This window comes from Platalea leucorodia (genome assembly GCF_965183815.1).
Source record: "Platalea leucorodia genome assembly, chromosome: 5".
Classification (NCBI taxonomy): domain Eukaryota; kingdom Metazoa; phylum Chordata; class Aves; order Pelecaniformes; family Threskiornithidae; genus Platalea; species Platalea leucorodia.
This window is the reverse complement of record NC_138827.1, coordinates 42,700,990-42,722,598: the sequence shown is the minus strand read 5'-3', so window position 1 is coordinate 42,722,598 and position 21,609 is coordinate 42,700,990. Positions and strand designations below refer to the sequence as shown.

The 21,609-nt window shown below is 37.9% G+C and overlaps 1 protein-coding gene across 2 annotated transcripts in view; it reads left to right on the top strand.

The window, feature by feature from the left end:
* OLFM3 (olfactomedin 3) overlaps positions 1-20,905 on the top strand; it is a gene marked incomplete at both ends in the record, with an annotated part of 67,245 nt that extends 46,340 nt beyond the window's left edge. For both annotated transcript variants that reach the window (XM_082313948.1, XM_082313949.1), the window contains 5 exons: positions 3,134-3,280; positions 5,813-5,968; positions 9,881-10,100; positions 18,413-18,519; positions 20,228-20,905. In XM_082313948.1, the coding sequence (XP_082170074.1) occupies positions 3,134-3,280; positions 5,813-5,968; positions 9,881-10,100; positions 18,413-18,519; positions 20,228-20,905 (1,308 nt within the window). The remainder of the gene's footprint in view (positions 1-3,133; positions 3,281-5,812; positions 5,969-9,880; positions 10,101-18,412; positions 18,520-20,227) is intronic.
* Positions 20,906-21,609: the final 704 nt, after the last annotated feature.

The window sequence follows — 21,609 nt, the reverse complement described above, 5'->3', positions numbered from 1 at the left end:
TTTGCATAAAACCAAGCACCCCAAATCTGCTACCTTTTTCTAAACTTTAGATGTTGGCTGAGAGACTTTATGCCCCTGGTGCTCACTAATACTGAGATCATCACTGACTGGTTTTTATCTGCCATCAAGACTTATCCACTGGCAGCTTGTCCAGCGAACAGCGCAGCTAGTTCTCTCCTAGCACATACACAGCTCATAAACTGTGTATATTGTAGCAGGAAAAAAACCCAAAACTTCCCAATTTCCTCCCTTCAGCCGGAAGAATTGGACAAGGAGGTGGGGTCGGGGAAAGGGCCTCCTCTTTTCAGCTCTGTTACAGTCCCAGGATTGAAATTGCAAAACAAACTGAAAAATACTGTTTATAGTTAAGCAACCATATTAAGTATATGTATTGCCATCTGCCCTGTCACTAGTAACAGTAGAGGTAACTAGAACAGTTTTATCAGAATATATAAAAGTACAAGTGAAAAAATAAATCTTCTGGAGGTAAGTGAAGTGAGTCTATAGCACAGCAGCCTGCCAAGGCAATGATCAATATTGGTCTTTGTAGGGACTCCTCTGTTTTCTCCAGATTTTCAAGAACTAGCGTAATTTATTATCGTTGCTGTTCTCCACTTGTTATTTCTTTTCTTGTTTGTTTACTAAGGCCTGTCAGCAGTAAGCCTGCATTTGAAGAGTAGATTCAGTAGCTTCTGTAAGGTTTTGATGCCTTCTAGCTCCTTCCCTGCGCGGCACAGCAGGTTGTGCTTGAGGTAGGGATTAAATGTCAAACTGAAAAAATAACAGAGAAAAAAAAGCAAAGTGCACCTACACACACATGCTTGTTTTTCTCTGTGACCACTCATATTACCCATCCTAATTCATGAAGGAACCCTAACAGCCCAAATACAGGGAACTACAGAATACCACAAAGAACTGTAGCCTGAATTTAAGGAGTAGTACGTGAGTGCTTATTTATGCATGGGCAGCCAGTAACCATGCACTCGTATTGGGCCTGACAGTCTCTCACTGTGAGAAATATTTTCCCAAATAGCAGTTACTTTTTTAAATCAAGCCATATGTTAGACACTGTAAGAAAATATCTGCTAAGTTAATCAATAAGTTTTTTTTTTTTTTCCTTAGATAAAGCCGAGAGACACACTCATGGCAACACTAGAATATATAAGTACCTTTGATAACACAGCCTGGATTACAATGGCTTTACTATAGACTGTGAATGATCCTGATCTCTCATACATTCTCCACTGTAGAATTCTTACTTGAATGCAGTAAAACCAGTTGCTACCAATCTAAATGGAGCAGGTATAAGGCTCAAACATAAACCATTTTTCATAAACTCATATTAAGTATTTCTGTCCTAAAGGAATTACAATCACAAGCTCTAGGTTCCTGAACTTCAACAAAAATTCCATTTCCTTGCTCTTGTATGACAACACTGTCTGGGCATAAGCTCTACAGAGAATCATAGAAATTGCTAGACTGAATAGATCCTACACTTCGCAAGGGTTACCGGCCTCGATAGGCTTCACTTGTTCAAGCTCGCAATTTTAGTAGCTGCTCAAAACCAATTTAAATTGCCTCTGCAGATGCAATTTTGTTGAGTTTTTATTGTTCTGCATGTCTTAAACTAGATTCCCTTTGCCCTAAAAATTAAGGCAAAGAGAACACCATAGAGGCAGTATAATTTAGCACTAAACTCTGGATATGCCTTTCTAGCAAACCCTAAGGCAAGTTCAGCTGTCCTCTTTTTACACTCATCTCTGTTATGACACTGTTTTTCCTTGCAAAACAGGGGAACGATACCATTTTGATTTTTCAATTAACTCTGCAGTAGAAGAGGTCACTGCTACCTTCAATGACTTCTTCAGAAGAGTCATTGTTGTGAACAGTCTGTGCTCTTTTCTAACCTCAGTCTACAGAGATATTGCACCTCTTCTGAGGTGAGGAACTCTGCAGCTTACCTGCACTAAGCTGCCAGCAAAGCGTCAAAGCTTGCCGGTTTAAATAATCGCTCTGTGTGCTGACGCTGAGTACAATTTTATAATATAACTAGTAATCGATTCCAACTGCGTCCAGACCAAAACTACTTCAATGGCACCCATTAGCATCTGTACTATAAAAATCAGTAGTCAACGCTATATTAGAAAAGAATAATGCATAATATTAACTTTAAATTACAGATTAAAAAGAAAGTAAAATAATTACTTTTTGTGTCCATTAGTTTTAATTCTATCACCTGAATCTTTTCAATCATCTAATTTACATTGCTTTTGCTCATTCTTATGCTGTGTATTTCTATACATCCCTTTAAATAGACAGATACCTAGTCTCACAAGGTATCACACAAACTTTAAACGCAGCGCAGTGTTAGCCTGCTCTGCAAGCAAACGTGACTTTCTGCTGTTCTTTCTCGGTGGTGGTGGTGGTTGACGTAAAAAAGAACTGGTGAGGAATTTCCAGAATTCTTCTGTCCCAGTGAAGGACGTGCAATGTCTTAATTGCTCTGTGCCGTGCTTGCCATGACCCCCATTCACCTACGCTAACCAGACACTTTTCAGCACTACCGTGCAGCAAGCCTCTCTTCCCTTTGGTGCATGGGCAGCAGAAGTCAATGGAGAACAGTCTTCTGTGTGCTGCATCTTTAAGAGCAAATCCGCTAACCCACATCCCGACCCCTTCTGAGCCAATTCCCAGTGTGAGTCTCATACGCTGTGCTCTGTCTTTGGGGTTTTATATTTGTTCTTTTCTGTCTTTGTTGTTTCCATTAGTCTAAAGTAAAAGTCATTCAGGCTGAAAGGACGCTTGGTCTCTGCTGATGAAAAACTGTAACATCTCTTTGCAAAGAATTAAATCAACTAGCTTGTGCTGAATCACAAGCAGAAAAGTGTTCTCATCCACTCTGGAAACACTGTGTGCTGGACACTTCCAGAGAACTATTACAAAGGTGTGAGATATGACAGAACTGTGCAAAACTACCAATCTAATTAGTTAAGAGAGTAATAGGTGTTGACTAGGAGAAACCTCATTGCAAACATCTACTACAAAAATAAACAAAAATATTCCAAGGTAGTGGTTTTTCAAACAACAAAAGATGACTTCAGTTCCCTTTATTTTTATTTTTCTATTGTTACAGACTCAGATTAGCCCGAAGGAAGGGTGGCAAGTTTATAGTTCAGCCCAGGACCCTGATGGCCGTTGCATTTGCACTGTTGTTGCACCTGAGCAAAACCTTTGTTCAAGAGATGCCAAAAGCAGGCAACTCAGACAACTGCTAGAGAAGGTAAGTCTTCCCAACAAATTCCTCCTTTTGATCACTAAACTTCCCATGGAAATCCGCTCCTTTCCCTCAAAGTTTAATACATAATAGAGTACTGAAGAGTTATCTAATAAATATATTTCTTCAGGGTATATCCCCTACCTGTGTTCTCACCACTGATCATTATTTGTCTATTTTCCCTATATCACACCTTTCCGAACCCAAGCCACTTATCTAGCAAACTGACGTTGCATCTTCTCTCTTGTTCACTCCTCCCAAAATTCGTCCTTACACACAGACAGGACTGATTATTCTGTGTAAAAACAGTTACAAATCCCACCTCAAACTAGCTAGTTGCTGTGGGATTTAAACTACAGCTGCTTCAACCATATGAGAGTCTTGAAGGTTATTCCATGTCTCTTATCAACAAATAGCAAGATATAGACATGACAGCGCCTGCAAAGCAGACTGTACAGAAGAGAAACAGTTCTGATTTTCTTTCATTTGTTCTTTCCTCAAAGAATATTATTTATTCATTCTCTGGTGGTGCAAATTTTCCCCAAACAACCAGATTCTTATTTCCAGTACTATTGCACGTATAGTAAAACCAGTGAAGTGTTATTGTGCATCGACAGCTGAAAAAATGCTGCAACCATGAAAACACAAACTATTGTTCTGCATTCCCTGTGTAAGTAACCAAGGCTATAGTTATTGTATCACAGCCAGTGGTACAGAACCTGAGGCTTGAGAGAGTGTTTGAACAGTACCAGAAAGCAACATAAAATATAGACTTAAAAATACATTCCTTAGCATACAATTTTCTGTATTTTTCTAGCTGTAGAAAAATCACTCCAGTGCTAATATAGTGCCAGATCCCCGCAGAGTTTCCCTCCCTAAACCTGAATGAACTTCAGCAGGGACTTAGTTTCAGGTTGTGACAGAGCCCATACCATGAGAGGGCCACCGATGACCCAGCACACACAGGAGGAGCCACCTCCCCTCATGCTGTCTGTTTACCTAACAGAGGAAGACTTCATTCCCCAGTGTCTTTGCTCTCGCCTATGTCGCAAACACTAAAATATTAATGTAAAAAAGAAAAACAAAAACCTTACTTTCTTTTGGGGTGGGGGCTGGAGAGGCGTTAAGATCTCAACATCTCAACAGCTCTTCTCTGAGCTGCCGCAGAAAAGAACCTAAATCATCAGTCTCTAAAATTTATTTTCTTATGATTAGGACTGTGGCAATTATGGGAATGTAAAGTCATATTATTACTTCACTAAGTCCATGCACAGTCATTTAATTAGAGCCTCTATGTGAATACATCTTCTGCCAAGTGGAAACACTCAAAGTTCTTCCAAGACCTGAAGGACTTTATTTGCCTGCTTTCAACAATTAGAAAGCAAAGAAAAAAGAGACATTACTTTTTTCATTAAAAATACTTTCTAAGAACCTCTAATGGCAACTGTGCCATAACTAATGTGTACTATTTTTAGGAGTATTTTAAGAGCATTTCCTGAATCCACACATTCTGTAGGTCACAATATATTAGTTCCAGACATGAATATCAGTTCAAACATTGCATACTCTTGCAAACAACAGGAATACTGCTGGGTTTGTGTTTTATTAGGAAGGTAGAATTTTTTTTTTTTTTTTGCTTGAGCCAAAATTTCAATATGGTGCCTAATGCATTTACAGCAGTCTACCTTTTTCATGTTCTGGGAAAACAAAACGCTTACTGAAATAGAATAACTGCACTTGCAAAATGTGTCATTTTTATGACTGGCAAGAGCATTGCTTTTATAACAGATACTGTTAAAAATATATATAATTTACTCTAGATGACAGCTATTCTTGCCTCATTCTGGTAAAAGTGCTCGCTATAGCTATAAAGTCACTTGCTATAGAAAAGTTACCTGAACATTCACTACTTCTCATCTGTAAAAAAATGTGGTTTTCTACCAATGAGACAATTGGATAAAATTTCTAATTTTATATCTACTTACAAAATCATGAGCAAACACCTATTCAATGATGGGCACACCCCAGCTTATCTCTGGATAGTCTCATTAATTCCTTATACTGAATTATTATATAAAAGCCTACTAGCAATAAAAATCATACTCTTGATAGTAACCAAAATCTCCAAATCTAGGTCCTGTCCCTCCCAAAGTGCTCAGGAGAAAACACATGCTACATAGCACATCCTGAAGAACAGTCAGCATCTACTACAAGTGACGAAGTAGACTCCACTGCCTAACAGCCTTTTTTGAGCCCATTGATAATGGTGCTGAAAGGATCAATCTCTCTCTGCCTCAAAGAAGCTAGCCCAAATCATTTATGGCTTCACGGTCTTGCTCCTGATAGACCTCTGTTGGCCCTGTTCCCCAATTTTTGTACTGTCATGCAGTTATGGAATTTAAAATTATACTGTGGTATAAATGTCTCACAACTAAAGCATTGATATAAGCACATTTTATTGCCTGACATTTAACTACCTAACCGGAAAAAAAAGTAAAGCGACAAAAAGTGCATTTAGAGAGTGTTCTTCTTTAACAGGTTCAGAATATGTCCCAATCTATTGAAGTTTTAAATCTACGGACTCAGAGGGATTTCCAGTATGTTTTAAAAATGGAAACACAAATGAAAGGGCTGAAGGCCAAGTTTCGGCAAATTGAAGATGATCGGAAGACATTAATGACAAAGCATTTTCAAGTAGGTTTTATTTTAACACTAACTTTGAAAGCCTGCTGGAAGCAATGTACTAAGCAGCAATGCATGGACTGCTAAGATCTCAGCTTGAAATGCTCATACAAGAGCAACATTAAAAAGAAAAGCATAATAAATCTTCCTTTATGATGATAATCTTTTGCTCTGTTCAATTTAATTGTAATAGGGAGTAACCATTAATTATTAAGTCATTAGAGAAACATCACTATAAACAGAGTCTTGTTTTTTCTGTATCAATGTGCATGTCATACTGAGAAATTTATATTCATTCAAGCTCCAGTGATAAATGGGGAGATCCAATGGAATTAATAGCAAACAACTAGAGAGTTCTGCGCTTCTGTTGCCTGACATTTACTGCAGTTGAAGGGAAGAAACCCTGTAATAAATCAGGTTATTGTAATTTTTATCCAGTACAATTAAGATCTAATTTCATGTCTGAAGATTGGCTATTTTGAATTTGGGATAGGGGAGAAGGGCAATCATTCCCAGTCACATTTGTGTGATTAAAAAAAGACTTCCAAGGAATTTTAATGACAACAAAAACCACAAGCCAATCTTTTTGTGAGGAAGGAGGGTTGCAGAGATTACAAAATAGGATCATGTATTCTGAAAAAGCTATCTGAAGTACTCTTAAGGAAAAAAATGTTACAAGAACATATGTAAGTTCTTTAAATATCAAGTCTGATGAATTGATATTTCAAGACTGCAAGACAGCAAGATAGGATCTAGAAAATACATTCTGAGGATTACATTATGTTAACCAAATATATATTTTTTAAGTGTTTATGAAAGTTCACATAAAATGGACTTAATTTTCTAATTGGTGCTAAAGTTAGATACCTAAACAATGACATAGCTAAGGGGTCTAATTTATTTTTCAGAGACACTGAATATCCAATGGGTCTTAATAATATCAGGAATTAAGTACACTAATGATCTGACTACCAAAATTTATTCTTTATGTCATCATTTTAGTTTAGATTAGAGTTTGTGCACATACTTCCAGTTATTTTCAGGTAGTAAGAAATGTCTCCTCTTTTTTTCCCTTCATCACTCATTGCTACAACACCACCACATTTGTATAATGCCATTATATATTCCGTATTCTCATTATAGTTTTCCTTGGGAACAAAATACCAAAATTTGAATGTCTGATACATAATATCAAAGGTAGCAGATTTCTGCAGTACTCTAACCTTTTAAATATTCGATATTTGTATTGGCCAGTCATTTAACTTCAGTTTGACAGTTTGCCAAAAGTAGAAAACAGATTTCCAGCCAATCAAATTATAGAGTAATTTAAAAGGTCAACATAATACAATATGCTGCTGGCTTTCTGAAATTTGATCTACTACAATTCCACTGCTTTATCTTTCCTGAGACAAAGAAACTCGTTCTGGAGATAGCATAACCCCTCATATCAGCAGGCATGAGGTGCCAGAATATGTCTACCGCCTATCTGTGTTGCAATACAAATTAGTTCTTGTACCACTCATCATAGCAACAAGCTAGGAGTGTCAGCAGAAACCAATAAAATTATTTTCTTTATCATGAAAATGCCAAAACCATCTTTATATCATTTATTGAAGTGAGATATTCTAACACTGTGGTTCCATGTTGATGACAACCAAAGAGTACAAATTTGATCCAGATCACACTTGAGCATATGGTCACACTTCAGTCAAATCAGCATTTATGCCAGGCAGGAGATACCTGATCGCCACAAAAAGTTACAGCAGTTTGCTCAAATGATACCTCATCTGGCATAAATCCTATCAGGAAGAAGTTACCTTCACTAATTCTCTTAAACACATTTTATCTTCCTGAGTTTTTACAAGCTTTGCATTTTTTTCCATCATGGTTTACCCATGATTTTTGGCAGTTCACTGCCCCACAGAACCGAAGCCTAAGTTCATCATTTCAAAATGAAGTAACAAAAACTTTGGCTTCTGGAGCTCTGCTCTCTATGTCAGAAAGCCTACTCTCCTTGTCATCAAGGAAAAAATAACTGTTCATTTTCACGGGCATAAAGTAGGCTCAAGTTAAGTTTTTAATAAAAACAGTCAAATAAAAATAGTTTTAACTGTAGACAAAAATACTCTCCACTTCTGTCTATTTCAGTAACTCTGCTACTAAAATATAATCAGAAGACCCTTTGAGAATAGACCCAATAGAACTCCTAATACTCTCAGATCCATTTATAACGACATATCTGCTTATAGTTTAAAATGTAATTTTCTAGCTATTAAGATGACCTCTGTTCAAAATATGCTTCCTAAGAACACATATAAGTCTTTATTTTGAGTAAATAATAATTCCCATATGAAAGCAATTGTTAAAACAATATGGGTATATTAGCTAGGTGATGAAGAGATACTGCAGAACTCTCAAGCTGTCTTAGAACATGTCAAGAGGCAAAAATTCAGAGGTAGATCTTCAAGCAGCTCAAATGCTGACCCTGCCTATCAGCTTCTTTCACATCTCCTTAGCAAAAATGCATGTGGCATCATCATGTTATTTATTTTGGAAATGTCCTACCCTGTTTACCGCATCCTTTAATACAAGTGATGTAACAAACTGTACGTGTGCGTCTTGGCACGCCTCAGTGACTACACTAACCTCTAACCACATTTGCTTCTGCACCTCTTCCTTGTGCTTGGGCTTCCATTTAGTTCTTTCTGCTTTCCCTTTTAACCTGCTGACTACTCCAGCTGTTCTTCAGGACTCAATTTTTAACCCCTTCAATAGCCTCTCCCTGTGTGTCCTCATCTGTTCCCAATCTCCATTACCACCTAATGCTAGTAGCTAACAAATCTTTATTTCCATCCTTTGCCTTATTTTGTCCAGGCTTACATCTCCTTGCGTCTCTCTGGCATTTGCTCATGGAAGTCCTGCTGTTTCCTCAAATCATAAAAGATATGCAAATCTCTATATACAGATCTATATACATCAGGGACAAACCTGTCTGCTTTTCAATAAAGCAAAACCTTTTGACTGCAAGGATTCTTTGAGGTTTTCTACAGAGTAATAACCAAACAAAAAACAACTTCAAACAATTAGTTTAAATTTAATAAAGCCCCTATGATTGCTGCATTTAAAAGAATAATTAAGAAATTAAAGATAAGCAGCCAGTGTACGTTACAAGCTGTGACAAATTCTCAAAGCATATGACTCAGCAAAAGTCTGAGAAAGGGGCAACCCGAGATTCCAAAGCAGAGCCTTATTTTATTTAATCAATGTTTAAGAACGGAATTGGCAACGCAACAACAACTGCGCATGGCAAAAAAATGATTTGTGATAGTCCAGAAGAGAGATCAACTGCAGAAGCGCAAAGGCACCTAGTGATAGAGCAGGATGACAAATGCAAAGCACAGTTAAGAAACATGGATTTTTTTACTTTGGAAGAAAGAGGTGTGTATCACTGTGGGCGGAAGGGAACTAAACAGTGTTCAACAGCCATTGAGAAAAACACATTAATACAGTATTTTTAAGGAGTGAAATAGATATTAACAGCTCACCCACTATGACAGCACTGTAAAACAGGTATGATCTCCCTGAATATCACTGCGTGTTCAGGCCTAATCACCTTCTCTCATGAAAGACACACTTAGCGGGGGTTTACATCCTCTGGATGTAAACCTTCAACAGGTTTGGTTCAGATCACTTGAAGGTAATTGTGTACTTTCAGTAGAAAAACTATGCATTTTATCTACTGCTTACTACCATTAAGTCTGAGGTTTCCAAGACTTTCACAATACACTAATAACAGATCTGTAACTAAAATCAATAATCATTTTCAAGTCATTTTAATAATCAGGCATAAATATTACATTAAAGGGAATTAGTGGATTGAACTCCTTTAAACCGCTCTGACGCACATTTGATTGCCTTTAACAGGAGCTGAAAGAAAAAATGGATGAGCTCCTGCCACTGATCCCAGTTCTGGAACAATACAAAACTGATGCCAAATTAATCACCCAGTTCAAGGAGGAAATTAGGAATCTGTCTACTGTCCTCACTGGGATTCAGGAAGAAATCGGTGCTTATGACTATGAGGAACTACACCAGCGCGTCCTCAGTTTAGAAACCAGGCTTCGAGACTGCATGAAAAAGCTCAGTAAGTTAACTATTTCATGGCAAATTTGGTCCCTCAGCTGTATATTTTTCGTTGTCTCTATAGAAAAACAAGGTTTTCTTTTTTTCTTGTTTGATGAAAGACTGCATTATATTCTGATCTGTGCTACCCTAATAAAAGTCAAGAGTGACTCAACCTAAGGTCAGTCATGTCATTCTAAGTTTGCACCAGTGTATCTTATATAATGATCTGCCCTACTGTATACAGAAGGAATTTAGATGGAAAATTATAACGGACAGCAACTTTAAAATCTAAGAGATTTACAACTGGTTGGAGAGCTACAAATATTCTTTCAAAAAAGCTCAGATGGGCTTTGCTACTTAGGTCACCTTTGGGATGTCAGTGTGAAAAAAAATTAGTGGGAAGTAGACTGGAATCAGTTTCGCGATGTCCACATCATAACCCTGTCATCTTGCTATGACACCTGAGAGGCCACTCTGGCTGTACTGTCTTCAGACCTGTAATAGTAGCGTTAGGAGAGATGTGCCATTCTCCAATTCGCAATACAACATAATTAAGCATTACACCTAATGTAAGGGAACAAAGCATGACTTTTGTAGGAAGCACAGCAACAATCCGTTGTGAGCACTGCACTAGATTTACATCAGGCAGCCTCCATCTTGTTTGCTCACACGCTGGCTTTAGTTAGAAAAAGTCAAGTGTTCAGCATCTCCGAAAATCAGCGCTAGCTCAGTATCATTACCAAGTGTCAGCCTTAACTTCCATTAACCAAAGAGGGATAATGAGTACCTACCTGCTTTACAATCGCAATGCAAAGTCTCCCTCCCCGCCCAACCTGTCCGTGTGTTCTGGGACTCCGGAATGGATCGCTATTGCAATCTGGATTGCTACAGTCAACAATCCAGCCCCTCTATGAGAAATAAACGCTTTGTAAGTTAACACTGAACACGAATAAACTAGAAATTCCAAGGTTCAGTCCTGTGATCGGTATCTCAGTTATCAAGTGGGGGGTGTTTACTTTTAAATGCTACACATGACATGAAATACGTCATTAACTTGATAAGCAGTGCCTCTTTATTTTTGTGAGACAATAGAATGAGAAAAATCTAGGTTAGGTTAGCCTCTTAAATTATTTATTTTCAATTTCTTTATTTTACACTAGAAATAACACAGTGATGATGGGCTAAAATACATGAAAGACTTCTTCAAACAGAAATTTCTTATGATCCTATTTTCCCCTCAGTACACAGACATAATAGCACATTACTGCATTGACAGGAGGCAGTCAGGAGAAAATGGCTGCATTGCAATACCGCAGCAAGCAAGAAAATTCATAGAAATAGACAGTATTTTCTGGTAGTGAGTGTTCCAGTAAGTTTATTAGACACCAAAAGATCGTCAACTTATCTTTAATGAGTATCTTGTTTTTCTTTTTTTTTACGGCATATGCTTGTAACATTGATTAGTGAAGTAACTACAGTACAAGATACATTTTATACATCAGAATGACTAGGTGTATTGACCGGGGTTATTTCCTTATTTTTCATCCACCTTTCCCCTATCTGTCCTGAATTCCTGCAACACATTCTATTTCTCTTGATGTACTAATGTAAAAGAAAACCTATTAAAATTATGTATATTAACAATAGAGAGAAAATTTTTGTATGAAATAGATTATTCAGCACATCCATTATTAAAAGGGGTTTGGCCTTCTCAAGCCCTAATACAGATTTGTTCATCCTTATTGGCATTATTCTCTGGTCTTAGATGCTTAAATGGCTTTTATGCTCGCCTACTAATGGACTGGCTGTATTTCTGGTCTACCTGTGTGCCTTTTAAAGTAAAAACAGCTTCAGTTAGGCTTACTGTGATTAACTCCTCAAGCTGGTACCATGTGTTCAGATCAGCAAGCATAAAAGAAAAAGAGCTTTCGTGCATACACCTTCTTCTCCCTAGCCACATTCACCACGCTGGAGATGATCCAGCTGGGACGGTCCATGCCAATCTGATGGCCAGAAGCCTGTGGCAGCAGAACGCAGACTGGCCCCAATGTGCCACAGGATCTGGCTTGAATCCTCGCAGATTTTGTTGCATTTCACAATATAATTATCTAACCAGCATGTGCAATAGCTGTTTTCCATTCTTCTCCCTAGCAGGTGTTTTTCAGCAATATAATGCATTATTCATATTGTCCTGGCCACTTAAAAGGGATCTTCCATCTGCACTGGCAACACTTTCAACACTCATTAACATACAGTAAGCAGTTGTCTTACTTTCACTGAGGTTTAATGATTACCACAGCAGTTGCGATGACTGAAACTTACTCCCTCTCTTTGGAATAAGAGAAAATTCAGGCTGAAGCTGCTGAGAAATTTGTCCACAACACTTTAAAAGGGTGCATGGAATTAAACACGTAGAAATAGAGTGCATATGATTGCACACACCACAAATTCACAGACACTTATGCATGTATGGGTCCTTTGCTGGCAGTCAGGCAAGGCATGTGCATTTATAAGAGAATGCAGGTTGCACAGTATGCTTGGGACCCTTATATTCTTGTCATAATGTGTTTATGAAATGGGAAAAAAAATATATGGGTAGCATTCATAGAAGACAATCTGCCAAATGTTGCTTACAAAATATGAAGAAATAATTAGACACATTGGATCCATTTGTAACTACAACTGATTACAATGTAGAATCTAAACAATCAACAGTAACATTTTTTATTAGAAATTCAAAAGCAGAATATTCTATGTATCCAAACAAGTGCTGTTACAACAATGGCAAAAGAGATATTGGTGCAGGCATGAGATTGCAGTGGTACTTGTACTTCCAAAGCATCCTTTCCTTTGGGATTTGAAGAACTTTACAAATATCATTTAGTACAAAACTGTGCAAGAGAGACATATATTGTTATCCCCATTTTGTAGATTAAGAAGCCAGCAGCCCAGGAGGATAAATGACTTTCCCAAAGATTACACAGCAAGTGATTGCACACATGCAGAAGAATTCAGAGGCTTCCTCTCAGCAAGCTGTAATAACTAGGCTATTGTGCTTCCTGGATTTGCATTATGTAGGACAACAGACATACACCCATTAAGTAAGAACTAATTCTTCATTCCCTGACATTACAAAGTAATGTTATGACAAATTTGATCATAAGCAGGAAAGCGCAAGTATTAAAACACTTGAAAGTCATTTGTGCAACCACTGAAAAAAATACTCGCTTCATTTTCCCCTATTTATTACCTACAATAAATAGAATAATGATGTGTATGAACACTTCAAGAGAATGTTTTGATTTTATTTCCCTTGCAAGTCCTTCTATAAATCATACACTCACTCAGTGTATATATAGCAGCTACCAATATTCATTTGTATCGCAGAGTGGGACTATCAACTACCTATTCCTAGCTAACTTCAAAACAGCTCCCATCCAATCAGTCTATCACAACCTCCTCCTGGTATTTGCTCACTTTGGAGAAGCTTTCCAGATGCATTCTGCCCCATAGACTTTCCCAGCCTACAGGGGTAGTACATCTGCTTTCTTTTTTAATGGTGACTTCATGCTCAACTTCTTCCTTAATATAAATAAATACAGGAAATCACAGACTTACTGGAGTCCACAATACAAAACTGTTACAAGAGATGAATCAAGCCATAAACACCCAGATTGTGCATGATACGATGTTCCTTCTACAGTTCAATTTAGGATGGATAAACACTCAGAGGTCTGACTTTCCAATTGATACAATCAGTCATGGTTGGGATTTTCTAATGTAGGCAGCTGCTTCTTTCAAAGTCAAGGGAAAGAGACTAATACTGAATGCATCTAAAAATCCCACTCTTTTTCTGTGTAACCCATCTGAACCTCTCAGTGGTGGGAAAACTGCCTGGAATTATCTTTTTTTTTTTCCTTAGTGTTCCTGAACTTCCTGACATTTGCTAATATGGATATATATTTGACCTGCCTTCTCACTAGCATCTGGTGCTTCTCCTGTCAGGGAATTAAAGAGCAGAGGTTTTCTATAAACCAAAACTTTTCAACCAGTAAAAAAAAAAAAAAAAAAAAAATGGGGGGGAAAAAAAAGGAAAAAAAACCTTTTTGGCCATGTTAAAAAAAAAAAAAAAAAAAAAAAAAAAAAAGAGGGCAGTTTTAGTTCTCAGCCACCTCACTGCTATGGAAAATTCATAGCCCAGAAGTGTTTCCCATTTCACATGACATTTGTCTATGTTCTATTTCCCTACATACAAAATGAGCTAAACAAAAGTCTCAACTGGAAACTAATTGGAATTTCTTTAATTTCAGACTCCCAGACTTGCCATGCCACAAAAGCGTTAAGTAAATGATCCTGCTTTTCAGTATGTTAGTATCACCATTCCCTAGCAAGAAACCTCAGCATGCAAGATCAGTTTTAATATAGCCACATCAACAATTATAAGGTTCATTCTGCAGCTAAGAATATAGGCTGGGATTAGATCAAGACATTTTACACTTAAGTAGACAAGAAGAAGCTGTTTCCAATTCTGGTGGAGAACTGAGGAGAATTTCTTGCACTGAATGCAAAGTTGGAAGTGCTTACAACCACACAGAAAATTCACCTTGCTTTGTCAGTGAATTGTTAAACATTATATTGAGCTTTACTCTTGAAAGAGTTGTCATTCATTTAACTTCTGTATCAAATGCAAGATCAGGCTTGAGCAAGCTATAAGGGAATTATCTTTATAAAGTCAGTATCGCTAATTATTTCAGTGTTAAACAGATTGATAAACTGCATATTGTAGTCACATGTCATCAAAAGGCTGTGATATTCATCTGGAATAAATTATTTAATTGTATTAGTAAGTCAATAATACTTCAGCACAGACAGCACACTTCCTACTTTATAATGAACAAGACATAAATGATCCCGTATTCTGCCAATTTTTATAGGTCTGCTGTAACAAATGGGTAAACACATTTGAAGGTAGGGCTCCAAAAGACAGAACTGGAAAAAACAACGATCTCTTTCTCTTGAAGAATGAGAAATGAGTTTTACTGTTTTCTTAATCACATTCACTTGATTCTCTTAACTTCTGATCAAATATTGGAAGCAATACTTGCATTAGAGGACTGTCTGAAGGGTTGACAGAAAAAAGTGTCAACTGAATTTCAGAGGGATTTCAATGAGAAAGGGAGAACAATTTGGCCTCAATTACTTTTTCCTAGTCTCACATTTCCCTGCATCATCAATCAGCAACAGGCTCACTGTATTCACAAGACCAGTATTTAGCAAGCCAGTTGATTTGTGGAATACTTGGGACAATTTACTTCTACAAAAGTTACTTGTGCAACCTTAAACAGTTCAAAACAGCATGAGCTGATTTATCAAGATGACCATTCAGCCAAGACTTGCTCTGGGGCCTTGTTCTGTTCTTTCAAGCAGTTATTTCTGACCTCAGAGGACTTACTGATAAGGGGTTCCAGTCCGCATGTGTCTGGAATAAACCGTTTGAGTTCTGACTACTCAAAAGAGAGGAGAGTTGACACTCATGTACTTGGCCCTGAACATTTTTCAAATTAAGAGAAGAGTGGGATCCTGAAACAATCTTCAGTTGGATTAAGGGTAAGGGTAGGCAAGCGCAAACAGTATTTCCCCGTTTTTAAAATCATGTTAATAACTTTATAGAAAGGCTGTCTGCAAGAACAGGGTAGTGGACTTACATGACTAGAATTTTGGCAGAGACTTCATATGTTAAGCTCCTGTGCCTAAGGATCTCCCAGCTATAAGGAGGCTGTGATGACAAGACAGCGGCGGGCACTGACAGCTCTGCTGCTTCCTTCTTACTGCCCACGCTGTCCCCAAGTAGGGCAACAGACCTCAGGTACTGCTGCGGTTTACAGCAGAAACCTGCTGATGGGGTATGCATTACCGCTACGATGGGAATGGCTCACCATACGTGGAAAAGATACTTGTAGTATTACTCCTTAGTTTTAAATACCAGTTCCACCAAGTTACACAAATAGGCAGATGCATGGGTTTCTGTTTAATGAACAATGAAAAGAAAAGGTGGGACATACTAGAGGGCAGGAGAAAAAAGAATCCTCATGCCTCTTACAAGATGCTCTGTTTTGTTATGCTGAAAAGAGAAGCTTTGTCACTTTTTCAGTCAGCTGCCCCTCAGCTATATAGCAACTCTCCTTTCTTCCTTTCTTGATCACTACATGCTATCTGGGAACAAAAATTTAATCACGTAAATATACCCTGACTCAAACCGCCGATCATTTAGTGGCTGAAGTACAATGTCATCTTTTTTTTCACATTGAACAGTATCTCAATACATTTTGGAAGATCATTCTCTAAAATCATCTGACTCCCGTCACAGGGGAAAGCTGTTCGGTTCATATAGTTTAAACCAAATCAAGACTGAAGAGGTTTATTAATTATTAGCAACATGTAATTAACTGGCAATCAGTGAACAATACAATCAGGATCAATACAAGTAATACAACAGATGAACCACGGTACTAGACACTTAAGAAACATTAATAAACCAACAAATTTCTGAATGCCCTTTTCTAGAAGAAACAGTGTTTCAGAATTCCAAATTCTTTCCTTATGTTTTCCTACTAATGGCAATACTGTGCTTTAAAGGCACCAATTAGTATATCCTTTAACTCATACATTCATTGTATTTTAATTATCTTAATAACTACAAATTCAGGAGTAATTAATTTTTTCCTGATTTCTTTCTACTTATTATAGTTTTCTGATAATTTTATTCCAAATTAAATATTCCAAATTCAACCCCTCTGAAGGTTTGAGTTTACCTCATGCCCATTTCTGATACTATTATTTACTAACATACAACCTAAAAATAAAAGCCTTCACCTTGATAGGATATAGTCCTCTACTTTCCAAGCTAACAGCAGTTCATTGCTGCAGAAAAACAGCACTCAGCACACATTACTAGCAGCCTATCTACAAAAAATTCCAGAATAAAAAATTATGTACTATGATAACCAGCGGTAGAAAGCCTATAAGATTCTTTAAAATGAGACATTCCAAAATATCTTTAAAAGACTGTAAGATACATAGACTGAGATATGTAAATAATAATGCCTTTGAATTGACCCAGAAAACAGACACGGCCTATCCTGCTCATTGAGGTCTCAGCATGTACTCAGTTATCTTCATTTCCATTACACCCCACTTCTCCCTGGCCCTGAACGAAATCCCCACGAGCAGCTCGAGTTGTCACCACAGCATTAACCCCTTTCTAATTGACTGAAACAGGCTTGCACAATACCTTCCTTGCCAGTTACATAAAGTAGAAAATCCAGGCTTGATGTGACCTTCTCTTTTGGACTGAATAAATTCACTTTCAACACCAGATACAGTTTGTTTTCCACATTTCCTAGATAGACAGCGTTATACAATATAGCACAACCATGTATCACAGAGAAGCACTTATTTTTAAACTAAAAAAACCACACGTGTCACTTTTTACATTTTTATGGAACATCCTTTCTTCATAAGCATGCTATTTCACGTAATCCCCTACACACCACTACGTGATATTAAGCCTCTTGGTAAACATATGAATTCCATCAGGCGCTTGTTGCTAATAGATATATTAATGTCCCCTAAAGTATAGATTTTTGGATTGTTAGGAAGGTCAGCATCCAAGATCATATCGACTCCCATTATTTCCTCCCAGACAGCCTAATATGAGACAGCCTAATGGATTAGAAGCGAGCCGATACAGCCAAGGTTGCTGAGTAATTCTCATATTCGCTTTCTTAACTTCAGACAGGCCCCTAGTACTGGAACAGCTCTGTGTGTGTAACCACAGGGCAGACAGACACAGGCATTTGTGGACAGCGATACGTTTTGTGTACAAGCTCATTTTTTCCTGTCTGCCCTTAACCTCCTTGTTACCCTGGTCAATGGAAAACCGAAACATCCATCAATCCTAGCCTTGCGCTGACCTTTCTGAAGGCAAAAGTGAGGGGGGTTTATGTCGTCTTCTCATTTATTATTAAATGTTACTCACTGCAGCTCAGAAGATATTTTACTAGGTTGTATTTTTCTTTACGCCCAGAAAATGTAACTGTGCTTTAAAATATATAAAAACAAAAATATACACAAATAAATTTTTATTTGTATATTTTTCCACATTTATATTACTGCTCGCTACGGAAAAGTTCATGTGGTGAAGATGACAATCCATCGTCAACATAAGCCTGAATCCCCTGGAGCCACTATTTAGTTTGTCTTGTGATCTGACTGATGTCAAGGAGAGTTGTGTAATTATTTGCATTAATGCATTTGTTTTTCTAATTTCAGCATGTGGCAAATTGATGAAAATTACAGGCCCCATTACAGTCAAGATATCCGGAACCCGATTTGGAGCCTGGATGACAGATCCATTAGCATCAGAGAAAAATAACCGAGTATGTTAAGGCACTGAATATCTTTGTGTCCTTCTGGAGTTTTACTTGCTTTATTTTAATCTTTAAAAAGATACTTTCCCCCTAGGAGGTTACACTCACAAACATGTTTATTCTACTTCCATCATTTTCACTGTTAAACGTCTTCAGAGAAAAAGCAACAGTGTTTGTGCAAAAATATCCAAAGACGAAAGTTAGCTAAGCACCTTTGTGACATTTCCTTCAACTGTTTCAGGGATGGCATACACCTATCTGAACCGACTGCACAATTTTTTTCTTCTTACCTTATTTAATTGAGCTTGGGTCTTCAAGAACCCAAGTAACATAACACAAACATCAACATTTTTACCCAAGAGCATAAACCATAATGCAGCACAGTCAAAATTTGCAGGATTAGGCCCAATATAAGTTGTATTCAGACCATTTGACACCTCAGATCCAAGTTATGTTCTTGTTTGGATCTCCAATAGGATCTCAAATTAGCCACAGCTTTGAGGAGGTGCTCCCTCCATCAAAGGGCTTTTGAAGTCAAAACACTAGGTTTCATTTGTATGAGACCCAGAAGGTTCATTTTTTGAATACAGAAAAAAACAAAGGCAATAGAAAAGGCAACATACAAATAGTAATAGCTAAAGATTTGCGTGCAGCTCTCCTCTGCCCACGGTGTCCGTGCAGGTTTACTACCGACCCCAGGAATCTCATTTACCTTTAGGACAGCAGCAAACTCTGCTCAGCCCCATCTTGTCCTGAGGAAGCTTCTTCTGCCACCGCACAGCACCCGTGGCTGCTCCAGAACCATCCCCACGGGCCCTCACCTCCGCCAGCACTCGCTCCCCGCTGCGGCCCCCCCTCCCCAGGCAGCTTCCACGTTCCCCCCTCCGCCACCCTCTTAGAGCAACACAAAGCCTACCCGTGTGCAAGCAAATTAGAACAAACCACATCCCCCAGAGCGTCTCAAGTGATAGGAAGATGGGGAGGCTGAACTTGCCTTTATACAAATGTTTTGTTAATGCCAGTTTTGAAATTGGCACACAAAACATCTCCAGAAATTATTATGTTCTTTTGTCAGTCAGGATTTGATTTGTCCTCTGACAAACTAAAAGGAGAAAAGGCAAAATGCATGAAGGAAAAAATGGGGGAATGGAAGCTGGCATACAGAACATTGAAAAAAAAGTATTGATTTTGTTTTCTTTTGTTTTAAGGGAAAAAATAGTTCCTAAACTTTACTGGTTTCATTGCTATTATATTTGGTTTCTTTACTAAGAATATGCTGTTTTTCACTGATTAGAGGTTCAGCTGAAGAAAATTCAACCAAATCTATTTCTAAGCATAAATCCAAGCTTAGCTCACATGCCATTTCCCATCTCCTGCTTTGATTATTAGTCTCTGGAAATATCTTTAAGCAAGCCCCATATAGCAGAGACCTAAACACTGAATAATCTAAAATTAAATTGCTCTGAAAATGTAGACACTGTAGTTAGTAACAGTCTTCTTGAGAGTTCACCCGTATAGGTAAGTTTTGATTCAGAAATTCAAGAGTTCCTCATGCTTTCGTAACAGGAATGTGGACCATACTGTACTTTGATAGCCTGCTGCACACCTAAACCATTTTTTCCTTCTTTTTCTGCAATGTATGCATCATGCCATATCATGATCACGGACCACAGATTGTGTTCCAGGTGTTTACTCCCAATCTTTGTTTTCTTTCCAGGTCTGGTACATGGATAGTTACACTAACAATAAAATTGTCCGTGAATATAAATCAATTGCAGACTTTGTCAGTGGGGCTGAATCAAGGACATACAACCTTCCATTCAAATGGGCAGGAACCAACCATGTTGTCTACAATGGCTCCCTCTATTTCAACAAGTATCAGAGCAACATCATCATCAAATACAGCTTTGACACTGGGCGGGTGCTTGCACAGCGTAGCCTTGAGTATGCTGGCTTTCACAATGTCTACCCTTACACCTGGGGTGGCTTTTCTGATATTGACCTGATGGCAGATGAAATTGGGCTATGGGCTGTGTATGCCACCAACCAGAATGCAGGCAACATTGTCATCAGCCAGCTAAACCAGGATACACTGGAGGTGCTGAAGAGCTGGAGCACAGGCTACCCAAAGAGAAGCGCTGGAGAATCCTTCATGATCTGTGGCACCTTGTACGTTACTAACTCTCACTTAACAGGAGCCAAGGTCTACTATTCTTATTCCACAAAAACCTCCACTTACGAGTATACAGACATTCCTTTCCATAATCAGTATTTTCATATATCCATGCTTGACTACAATGCAAGAGATAGAGCTCTCTATGCCTGGAATAACGGACATCAAGTCCTGTTTAACGTCACCCTTTTCCACGTCATTAAAACTGAAGATGACACATAATTTTCTTTCCCTTCCCTTTCCCTCACTTCCCTCCCTCAAAGCAGTGTCATTTGTGAAAAACTCTAAAGCATCCACCTCTCTCAGTTCCTTTTAATTTACATGTCTTTTTTCATTAAGGAAAAGCAACATTTTCTACCATATAATGCATTTCAAATATGGCTGAGCCTGTCAAAAATGACCTGATGGAAATAAAAGCATCTTAATTCACGATTCTACAAGGTCTGTCAAGACCTTGTCTTGAAAAGCACTAAAGAGGATTTAAGTGGCTAAAGACAGTTTTAAAAAGATTATGATCTGCCTTATTTTAGAGTCAGAGACTAATGGTGGCTTAAATGCATGAATGTCTTTTTTTACCTCATTTTTGTTTTTACTCTATTGCTCAACTTCAGGAAATATTTTGGTAGTGTCAGACACATATTGCACATTGTATTTTTTTATTTATTCCAAAAGAAAGATTTAGGAATTTAATTTACTTGGACATGGAGTATGATTCCTTTTGCCATCACCCAATTTCAGATGTGGTGCTGTACAGTATGTTTTTAAATCTCTTGCAGACATTTTATCGACAGTATGTATTTCTACCATTGTAACCACCATTGTGCAATTGTACCTCTTCACTTATGTGAAAGTAAACTAAGTACTATTTTTTATAAAATACATTGAAGCTTAATTGCAGTTCTGGCTATGGGTCAATTTAAAGTGGT